Genomic DNA, 11,273 nt, shown 5'->3' with positions numbered 1-11,273 from the left:
TGTTTTGGTCTTTACTAACTCTTGAAAAAAATACCTTTGGGTGATAAATGCTGTGTTTACCAACTGGATTGGTTTTTATATCTGTCAAACAGGTCATTCTCTGTCATGCTTGGTGATGCTTTCATCTCTTGTGCTCCTTTCTCCTGGGGGTTCCCCAAGGGTCTATATTGGGTCCCCTCCTATTTACTGTTAACATGCTTCCCCTGGGGCATTCCATTGTTATGCTTACTAAGATTATGTGGGAAGTACTCTGGCTCCAGCACAAGCATTGCAAACAACCTCTCCTCTACTCTGGATGCCCTATCCAGTAACCTCGGGGTAATAATTGATGCACATCTGTCTTTGATGCCCAGGTGACCAAGGCAGTGCAGTCGTGTTTTACACAACTGAGGCTGCTCACCAAAATCAAGTAATTTCTTTCCCATGAACACTTGGAAAAAGTCATCTGTGCATTTATTTTTTCTAGACTTGATTATTGTAATGCACTTTATTCCAGCATCAGCAAGCATAATATCCACAGACTCCAACTGCCAGGCTTTGAACCCGCACAACGAGAAGTGAGCACATCACACCAGTCCTAAGTGCCCTTCACTGGTTTCCTGTAAGATTTAGAATTGATTTTAAGATTTAATTGCTTAGTTTTAAAGCCATCAATTGTCAGGCTCCTGCTTACATTAGTGATATCCTACTCCCTAAGAGCCTGATCGCTGCCTGAGATCCTCCAGCAGGGCCCTACTAGTGGTCCCTAAATCCTGACAGGTCACAAAAGGCGTTTTGTTGACCTTCTACTACTTTTAAGTTATTTTTATTATGTGTTTTTAATTATCTTTTGTTTTATTGTCAAGTACCTTGTAACCTAGTTTCAAAAGGTACTATACAAATAAAAGTTGTTGTTGTTGTTGTTGTTATTATTACTAGCTAACTTTGTCTGTCTGCCATTTGGTGCTGGACAGGTAGTGTATTAAAGGTTTTTCACTGAAAATAGCTGCAGGCTGCTGCTGGAATTGATCTTGATGAAAGCAGTGAAAGTGAACCAAAACTATGGAAGCATAATGTCATTACTTGAGAGAAAAACATCTTTCATGAAAAAAAAATTCTGCTCTGTTATTCCATGAAATTGTATTTTGTTAATTAAGCAACCAGAACAGTGGTGGGGTCCATACTCAGCAGAAATCAGACAAGAGGTTAGGCCCAGTCATCACAGGGCAAAATTCAGAGGTTAAGATGCCGAGCCATATACTTTATTAATCTATGGTGCACATTGTAGTTGACTAAAATGTAAAAATAACATAAAATGTAATGCCGGAACTAAGCAACACATTTTTATTATTCAGGAATACAAATTGCTTTGGGCATACACCAACATCAATGAAAATCAACATGTAAAGACAATAGCAAATAAATTTAATTTTGTATATATTTTTTGTAACAGCCTGAAGAGCCACATGTGGCCCCAGAGCCTCAGGTTGCCTACCCCTGGCCTACCTCATAGTGTATTTATAGTGGATATGTTCTGCCCTCTAGTGGTCACAATTCGTATCTACAAATGCACATTTTGGCAATAACACTATTGGTAAAATTTTAAATATTTTTTATTTTTATAAAGGGATTGCCACTTAATGTGGAATATATATGTCGATGTTGTTATTTTTATTTATTCCTCTGAAATGAGGTGTGTAACGTGTGTAACACTTTTATTTTGAGGATTACAACCGGAAGTATAATGTGTGTTGCTGCTGGCTAACACACACAGACATCTACAGAAGTAATGTTAGCTAATATCTGAGGAGGTGATACTTTTATTTTGAAGATTACAACCGGAAGCCTAACGTGTGTTGCTGATGGCTAACACACACACACACACACACACACACACACACACACACACATAGAAATCTACACAAGTAATGTTAGCCAATATCTGAGGAGGTGACACTTTTATTTTGAAGATTACAACCGGAAGTCTAACGTGTGTTGCTGCTGGCTAACACACACAGACATCTACAGAAGTAACGTTAGCCAACATCTGAGGAGGTGACACTTTTATTTTGAAGATTACAACCGGAAATATAAAGTTTGTTGCTGCTGGCTAACACACATAGACATCTACAGAAGTACCGTTAGCCAATACCTAAGGAGGTGACACTTTTATTTTGAAGATTACAACCGGAAGTCTGACGTGTGTTGCTGCTGGCTAACACACACACATACATAGAAATCTACACAAGTAATGTCAGCCAATATCTGAGGAGGTGACACTTTTATTCTGAAGACTACAACCGGAAGTATAATGTTTGGTGCTGCTGGCTAACTAACACACACACACAGAGACATCTACATGTCAATACACAAGTAATGTTAGCTGCGTAGCTTGTCAGTTAACAGCCTTAGCGGGTTTCTGCGTGTTTATTTAAAGTATTTCTTTTTTTTAAAAACGCGTAGTAATGACAAACGAAGAAGAAGACGGTAGTCGTCAGTTTTATACGTGTAACTGTTTCACCACTGATAATATCTTCCTGGAGGACTACAGGCTCCATGTCCGCTTTGTGTCCGAGCAGCAGTTCAGACTGGACTACCAGACAGTCAGTGACGTCACACTTTTATACCAGAATGAATGTTTGAAGTGTCATGTCCGCTCTGTAACTACTGACAGGTAAATATTGCTCCTCAGGTGCTCAGGAGGCTCGGCTGTGTGACAGAGCAACAGTTTGAGGATGTGTTCAACAAGGTAAGAAAACTTTGTGTTAGTTAATATTCTGCAATACAAAGTCTAACTGCAGTAACTACATATTTGGTCAAAATTTAGTTAAATGTAAAAATGAACTCCTTGATGTCTGTTTTATCTTGTGACAAAGTTTTAGATTTAAATTTTGCTTTATTTCAGAGAAATAATTATATAAAAACCACAAAATCCAACTCAAAACCAAGCAGTAATTGCACTTACCACCGTCTGCATTGGATATATACTAATTTAAACATAAAAATAATAGAAATTATACGTTTATTTGAAAGCGAAATTATTATCTAGATAGTGATCAAGTTAAAAAGTGAGCTAAAATTATATTAAGACTAAACAATTTTATAATATTGAGTCTAAAATACACAAATCTTTGAATAGAGTTGTTAAACCATTTTAAATACACTGATAACAAAATCAATTTGATAATGTTTATTCACAGAAAACAAAATATAAAAGCTAAAAGAAGATAAGAACATATTATACTATATATGTATACTGACTCTATGATATATGATACTGCACTCTGTTTGTGCATTACTATTAGAACCTTTTACAGCAAAATCAGATTCAGTAACTACATTTTTGGGGTCAAAGGTCAAATAAATCGTCATGATTTTTTAGCATAAAAATTACGTCATCAATACATGTAGAAATAAGTGTCATATCACTAACCTAACTATAAACCATTTGGCTGGCCAGTTAAAAAACGATGAAAAAAATGTAGTTACTGCAATCTGATTTTGCTGTAAAAGGTTCTAATAGTGATGCAAAAACAGCGTGGAGTAACAACAATGTTGTTGTCTTCTTTCAGCTTTTATATTTTGTTTTCATTAAGTTAACATTTTCAAAATTGATTTTGTTATAAATATATTGAAAAGTGTTTAACAGCTCTCTTCAAAGATTTTTGTATTTTAGACTTAGTATTATATAGTAATGTTATATTTTAGTCTTAATACAATTTTATCTCACTTTTTTTTTTACTTCATCACTATCTAGATAATAATTTCCCTTTCAAATAAACGTATAATTTCTATTATATTTATGTTTAAATTAGTATATATATGTATCGAAAGCAGACCGTGGTAAGTGCAATTACTGCTTAAACTTATAATTTATATTATTCTTGTCTTCACTATTCAATACAATTAAGAAATATATATATTGACCGTGCTGATATATTGATTTATATAACTCATTGCAGAGATATATTGGTAAATTGTATGCCGACTTGAAAGTGACAAATTAGGGGTGAGGTTTTACTTTTTATTAATTCTTCTTTTTGAACCGAAAAAATAAACAACATAAACTAAAACAGCGTAGGCTAGATGCATTTAAAATCAGCTAAGTGTTTTTGCCGAATATATTTGCAAACCGTTTGCCGAAACCCTTAGAAAAAGTCATAGCACACTTGTCATGGTTGAGCCGGTCGATTTGATACCTTTTTACTGTATGTGCGAGAAAAACTGTGGGAGGAGTAGTCGACCAGAAAAAACACGGAGGAAATTGAAGAAGAATAAGCCCGGTGAATAACAAATAGTGTGCTTTTTCCAAACACACTCAATAATATTGGATTTATCAACAAGAATTAACTTTCACACTCAGAAATAAAAGTTTTTAGTTACTATCTTCTCATAATCAGAGAACAATTAGTTATAATGATTTGACCACAGTGCAATTGCAATATAAACCTGTCCATTTTGTCTCTGTGATGTCGTCATGGAGACCTTTCTGTTGGCTTTGAGAGAAATAGGCCTTCCTGGTAGACAGGTGGCCAACTCTGGCCAAATTTGGCCCGCAGTATAATTATATTTGGCCCAGAAAGGCAATACCAAATTATTATTATTATACAGTGCAAATAATACTACAAATCCCAGAATGCTCTGCTGGTGTTTTGGCTTGAACACAGTAGATCAGTGTGGAGGAAACTGAGCAACAATTAAAGTTGTCTTTATGCACTTTTTCTTGCTAGTCCAAGGCTTGAATGGCTGCACATTCATTGAAGGATATTATTATTAGTCATTTGGTTTATTATTGTTATTTTATTCTCACATTTATTTTTAGCTTGTGGAAAAAGATTACTGTTAAATTTAAATTTAAAGAAGGCCGCATATAAAATAAAGGGACATATGATTTTTATTTAAATTTCATTTAAGAAATGAATGCCATTGATGTGTTTGTTTGTTTTATTTGGTATTCGATTTTGCATGTTTGCAATATTAAGTTATATCAAGCTTTGCTTGTTCCAGTTCGTTTGAACTTGTTTAGGTCAATTTTTTCAATAAATATCAATGTTGGCCCGCGACTTGTCCAAGTTTTAAATTTTGGCCCACTGTGTATTTGAGTTTGACACCCCTGTGGTCAGTGGTGGAATGTAACTAAGTACATTTACTCAAGTACTGTACTTAAATAAAATGTTGAGGTACTTGTACTTTACTTGAGTATTTCCATTTTATGTAACTTTATACTTCTACTCCACTAAATTTAGAGGCAAATGTTATACTTTTTACTCCACTACATATAGCCAGCAGCTTTAGTTACTTTTCAGATCGGGATTTAACATGAAAAACATGATCGGTTTAAAGTTTAAAGTGACATTTTCTAAATTAGACCTCATAAAAGCATATTAAATAGTTAAAATGAGCCCTACCTTGAGAAAATAAAATGCTGCTTATATAAATGCATCAATAATAATTATCAAATCATATATTGAGAATATATTTAACAATCTGAGTGGGGTCATTCTGCAAAACGAGTACTTTTACTTTTGATACTTTAAGTACATTTTGATGCTGATACTTTTGTACTTTTACTGAAGTAAGTTTTGAATGCAGGACTTTTACTTGTAGTGGAGTCATTTCACAGTGTGGTATTGGTACTTTTACTTGAGTAAGGGATCTGAATACTTCTTCCACCACTGCCTGTGGTAGAGAACATAGAGCTAAATGTTCTAGGATGGAGGAAGTTGTAATCACTAGAAAGCATTTTATCTGAAGATAATGAGATGACATGCTCCACTGTAACTAAACTCTGTGACTCTTCTGCTTAGATTTCACAGGAAGTGGACAGACGAAGGCGTCTCAGCGTGACATCTGCAGAGAGAGCTGATGCTATAAAAGACATGTACCAGCCTCTCCACCCCTATGTGTACCATCTGCAGGTACTTAGTGCATCACTCACTGCTAATAGATGCTCATTAATAATGTGTCATTAACACCTCGCTGAGACACACCTGCACCTCTCCTCAGGACTCCCACCTCGCTCCGGAGTTCAGACAGATCGTTGAGCGATGTCGAAGTGCTGACATCGGAGAAGAAGCTCTCACTGACTTGTTGGAGGAAGAGGCAGGTGAGCCTGAAAGAGCTTTCATTTACATCATACAGATGGCAAAAAGCAAAAATGAAATTGTGATTGTAGTCATTTGTATTTTGGTCATTTTGTGTCTTTTTTTGGCCTTTTTTATGGCTCTTTTGAAGACATTTTGTGTCTCTTTTAGTCGTTTTTATGGCTTTTTTGAAGTTATTTTCTATCTCTTCTTTAGTCGTTTTTATGGCTCTTTTGAAGTCATTTTCTGTCTCTTTTTTAGTTGTTTTTATGGCTCTTTTGAAGTCATTTTCTGCCTCTTTTTTAGTTGTTTTTATGGCTCTTTTGAAGTCATTTTCTGTCTCTTTTTTAGTTGTTTTTATGGCTCTTTTGAAGTCATTTTCTGTCTCTTTTTTTAGTCGTTTTTATGGCTCTTTTGAAGTAATTTTCTGTCTCTTTGTAGTCGTTTTTATGGCTCTTTTGAAGTCGTTTTGTGTCTCTTTGTAGTCGTTTTTATGGCTCTTTTGAAGTCATTTTGTGTCTCTTTGTAGTCGTTTTTATGGTTCTGTTGAAGTCATTTTGTGTCTTTTTGTAGTCGTTTTTATGGCTCTTTTGAAGTTATTTTGTGTCTTTTTTTTTAGTCGTTTTTATGGCTCTTTTGAAGTCATTTTGTGTCTCTGTAGTTGTTTTTATGGCTCTTTTGAAGTTATTTTCTGTCTCTTTTTTAGTCGTTTTTATGGCTCTTTTGAAGTTATTATCTGTCTCTTTTTTAGTTGATTTTATGGCTCTTTTGAAGTCATTTTCTGTCTCTTTGTAGTCGTTTTTATGTCTCTTTTGAAGTCATTTTCTGTCTCTTTTTTAGTTGTTTTTATGGCTCTTTTGAAGTCATTTTGTGTCTCTGTAGTTGTTTTTATGGCTCTTTTGAAGTAATTTTGTGTCTCTGTAGTCGTTTTTATGGCTCTTTTGAAGTCATTTTGTGTCTCTTTGTAGTCGTTTTTATGGCTCTTTTGAAGTCATTTTGTGTCTCTTTGTAGTTATGTGTTTCTTTGTAATCATGTTTTTCCTTTTGGTTTTGTCTCTGTCGTCATTTTGGGTCTATTGGTTGTTTTGTATCAAATTTTCATTCATTTTTGCATCTCTTTGTAGTCATTTTGTGTCTCTTTTTGGCCGTTTTGTGTCTATTTGTAATCCTTTTGTATCTTGTAGGTAATTTTGTGTCTTTTGGTCTTTTGTATCTCTTAGTACACATGTAGTCATATGTGTATGTCTGTCCATCCATGGCTAAATGAAGAACCTTTAATTGATTCCCATCTGTGTGTTGAAGCTTCAAGGGTTTATCGCTTCCCTGTGTTTACCAAAACCTTTTGTGAGGACCTGGTGGAGGAGCTGGAGCACTTTGAGCAGTCCTCCGCCCCTAAAGGGAGACCCAACACCATGAACCATTACGGGGTAATGTATGTGCTCCTACAGGCTGACACACCTTAAGCTCCCTCCATTCACTGCTTAGTCATTCACGTTTCCTCATTATCTTGCCCTGACATTTGGATCCTTGGTCTATTATGGCAGCTATTCTCAACCTTGGGGTCGGGACCCCAATTGGGGTCGCGAGATGATTTCTGGGGGTCGCCAAATCATTTTGGAAGTCAGCTCTGTCTCCACTGTGTTAAAGTGTTCATATGTTAATGTGTTTTAGTCTTTTTGGTCATTTAATGTGTTTTTTTAGTCATTTTGGGTGTTTTTTTTTTTTTGTTATTTTGTCTTTTTTTGTGTCTTTTTTTGATCATTTTGTGGTCAATTTGTGTCTTTTTTGGTCATATTGTTTCTTTTTTAGTCATTTTGTGTCTTTTTTTTTTGTCTTTTTGTGTCTTTTTTTCAATTTTGTGTCTTTTTTGGTCATTTTGTTTCTTTTTTAGTCATTTTGTGTCTTTTTTTTGGTCTTTTTGTGTCTTTTTTTCAATTTTGTGTCTTTTTTGGTCATTTTGTTTCCTTTTTTTGGTCATTTTGTGTCTTTTTTAGTCATTTTGTGGTCAATTTGTATCTTTTTTGGTCATTTTGTTTCCTTTTTTTGGTCATTTTGTTTCTTTTTTGGGTGATCTGAACTGTGTGTGTGAGATTCTGTTCAGTGAGCGGGGGGTCGCGGACAACATGCATGTTAAATTGGGGGTCGTGACTCAAAAAGGTTGAGAACTACTGTATTATGGTCCCTCAGTGGTGAAATATGAGTTATATATTCCAGGCAGGTACTTGCAGAGACTATGTTGGATTTTTTAGAAAGTCTGAGAAATTCAAGGGGTTCGGTCTTTAAAAAGGCCTCCAGCCGAAACCTTACAATAAGAAGATATAAAATGTTCAGGTCCTGAATCAGCTCCGACTTAAATATGCAGGTCAGGAAATAAAACATGAGGGTTACGTTCTTTTATTCAGGACATTCTCCTAATTTTCTCTCTTTTCAGATCCTGCTGAATGAACTGGGCTTTGATGAAGGTTTCATCACGCCCCTCCGTGAGCTCTACCTGCACCCCCTCACCTCTCTGCTCTATCCGGACTGTGGGGGGCGCTGTCTGGACAGCCACAAGGCCTTTGTTGTTAAATATGACATGAAGGAAGACCTGGACCTGAGCTATCACTATGACAACGCTGAGGTCACCCTGAACGTTTCCCTGGGGAAGGACTTCACAGAGGGCAACCTTTATTTTGGTGATATGAGACAGGTGACCATGGTTCTATTACTAATAATAATTAATACTAATATTACTGCTACTGTTCTTTTCTAGACCACACCTACCATCACCACTTCTACACTGCAAAAAAGGTGTGTCTAAAAACCAGATAAAAACACTAAATCTGAGGGAAATGATCTTGCTGCATGGACAGATAATTTACCTTGACAAGATTTCTTAAATTAAGATTATTAAATCTAGAAATAAGCAGAATCAGGTAATCCTGATTCTAAGTTCTGCCTGTGAAGATTATAAGGACACACTTTGTTAAACTAAATATATTCTGCATCCAGATAAAAATTGAATGGTTTCCCCACACTTATATACAATAAATATTCAATAAACTTTATCAAAATAAATATAAATTTGTATAATGTATCATTTAAATTGTATAAAAATGTATAATTTAACAGAATATCATCAAATATAATGATTTTTAACAATGTAAAACAAAATCAGAATGAAAATTGATGAGAAAAAATGTTTAGATGTTAGATAGATAGAATTGTTTGAATGAAAATATGTGTATATTTTAATAAAATACATTTTGGTGATACCAGCTACCCTTGAGCATATGTAAGTGCTCTCCAAAAAGAAAAAAAGAAAAAACTTTAATTTTTTTTAATCTCTATTTAAAAATGTGTTACGGTAATGATTTTTGTTGCTCACAGTGTCTCTAAAAATGTTAGAGAATACCTTAAAATTTTTCAAATTGATTATAAATTCATATTAAACAGTGACTTTAGATTGTATATATGTTATAAAGGGTCAAAGAAAAAATGTATTCAATGCTCTTGGATGATAAGCTTTTCTCGCAGTTTACAAATACTGTAATTGCATCCCATTAGAAACTAAACCACCCAATATTTTGAATATATTATAATAGTTGTAACAGTAAGAAGATTCCTTTTATGCCATTTCAATACAAAAATGCTAAATTATGTTAAAAGTGATTGGTTGTGTGTCCCTCTGCAGGTGCCTTTAAGTGAGATGGAGTGTTCAGAAGTGAGACACAGGGTGAGCGAGGGCCTCCTCCACCGGGGCCAGCACATGCACGGGGCCCTGCCCATCTCCTCCGGCCAGCGCTGGAACCTCATCATCTGGATGAGAGCCTCACAGGAGCGTAATAAACTGTGCCCCATGTGCAACAGGAAGCCAGCGCTGGTGGAAGGGGAGGGCTTCGCTGACGGCTTCACCAAACACTCTGACGCTCTGCTGGACACTTCCTGTGTGTTGACGTGATGCTTCCTGCTGCTGTCAGCCTTTAATAACGCTTTAATACAGCTTTAATACTGCTTTAATACTGCTGTTAAGCTGCTGTGTGTGTGATTGGAGAGTTGTGACTCAAGCATCCCGAGGTGGCAGTATCCAAACACAAAACATGCTGCTACTACTGATTGATGCTGCAGGAAGAAATTCATTTGAAATTATTTAACCCTCTATGGCAGCTATTCTCAACCTTGGGGTCGGGACCCCAATTGGGGTCGCGAGATGATTTCTGGGGGTCGCCAAATCATTTTGGAAGTCAGCTCTGTCTTTTTGGTCATTTGTGTCTTTTTTTGGTAGTTTCGTGTCTTTTTTGGTCATTTTGTGTCTTTTTTGGTCATTTTGTGTCTTTTTTTGTTCATTTTGTGTCTTTTTTGGTAATTTTGCGTCTTTTTTGTTCATTTTGTGTCTTTTTTTTCCCGACAATTTGTGTCTTTTTTTGGTAGTTTTGTCTCTTTTCTGGTCATTTTGTGTCTTTTTTTGATCATTTTGTGGTCAATTTGTGTCTTTTTCTTGTTTTTTTGTGTCTTTTTTGGTAATTTTATGTATTTTTTGGGTCATTTTGCGTCTTTTTGGGGTCATTTTGTGTCTTTTTTGGTCATTTTTTGTCTTTTGTGGTCATTTTGTGGTCAATTTGAGTCCTTTTTTGCTTAATTTTATGTATTTTTTGGATCATTTTGTGTTTTTTTTAAATCTGAACTGTGCCCGTGAAATTCTGTTCAGTGAGCGGGGGTCGCGGACAACATGCATGTTAAATTGGGGGTCGCGACTCAAAAAGGTTGAGAACTACTGCTCTATGGTACGGTGTTGCACTCAGGCAACATACCTATTTCTGGCCTGTCAAATTTCTACAATGCCGCTTTTTGAGTGATGCGATACTTTAAAAAAAGAGGAAAGAGTATAGGGAACCTTTAATTTGTCACATGACCTCCTGGAGGCCATATTGAAACCCTTTTTTGCAGACTTTTCCAAAGGAAACAGCTTTGCCATTTTGCGCCACAAAAAATCACTGAAAAGGTAATTTCCTGGCCCTTTTCCATCTGGAAAAAAATATTCCTACTGATAGGTGAGTAAACCTTAATTTTTGATAGTTTCATACACTTAGACTGTTCAAGACATTCATTTCAATGGGTCGTTGGTTCAATGGTACAAAGTTTCCTACGGGCAACATTCAGACAAGAAACCGGTTAAAAAAAAGTTCCTTTTATGATGTTTTTAAATTTAAAATGTTTTGTATTGTATCCTGT

General features: G+C 35.5%; 1 protein-coding gene across 1 annotated transcript; it reads left to right on the top strand.

Moving 5' to 3' along the window:
- Positions 1–2,308: 2,308 nt before the first annotated feature.
- ogfod2 (2-oxoglutarate and iron-dependent oxygenase domain containing 2) lies at positions 2,309–10,310 on the top strand. Its single transcript, XM_059336434.1, has 7 exons — positions 2,309–2,582; positions 2,672–2,728; positions 5,787–5,897; positions 5,986–6,085; positions 7,365–7,489; positions 8,494–8,751; positions 9,736–10,310. Exons 1-7 carry the CDS (start codon positions 2,445–2,447, stop codon positions 10,000–10,002), a joined length of 1,056 nt encoding a protein of 351 aa, XP_059192417.1. The 5' UTR covers positions 2,309–2,444; the 3' UTR covers positions 10,003–10,310.
- Positions 10,311–11,273: the final 963 nt, after the last annotated feature.

The sequence above is a fragment of the Centropristis striata genome, chromosome 7, assembly GCF_030273125.1.
Source record: "Centropristis striata isolate RG_2023a ecotype Rhode Island chromosome 7, C.striata_1.0, whole genome shotgun sequence".
Taxonomy (NCBI): Eukaryota; Metazoa; Chordata; class Actinopteri; order Perciformes; family Serranidae; genus Centropristis; species Centropristis striata.
Note: the sequence above shows the minus strand (reverse complement) of the source record. Positions and strands in the feature narration are given on the sequence as shown.

Coding starts and splice junctions, on each gene's coding strand:
- ogfod2 (XM_059336434.1), top strand. CDS start 2,445: ATGACAAACGAAGAAGAAGACGGTAGTCGTCAGTTTTATACGTGTAAC. Junction 2,729..5,786: donor TTGAGGATGTGTTCAACAAG/GTAAGAAAACTT, acceptor TCTTCTGCTTAG/ATTTCACAGGAAGTGGACAG. Junction 6,086..7,364: donor CTTGTTGGAGGAAGAGGCAG/GTGAGCCTGAAA, acceptor TGTGTGTTGAAG/CTTCAAGGGTTTATCGCTTC.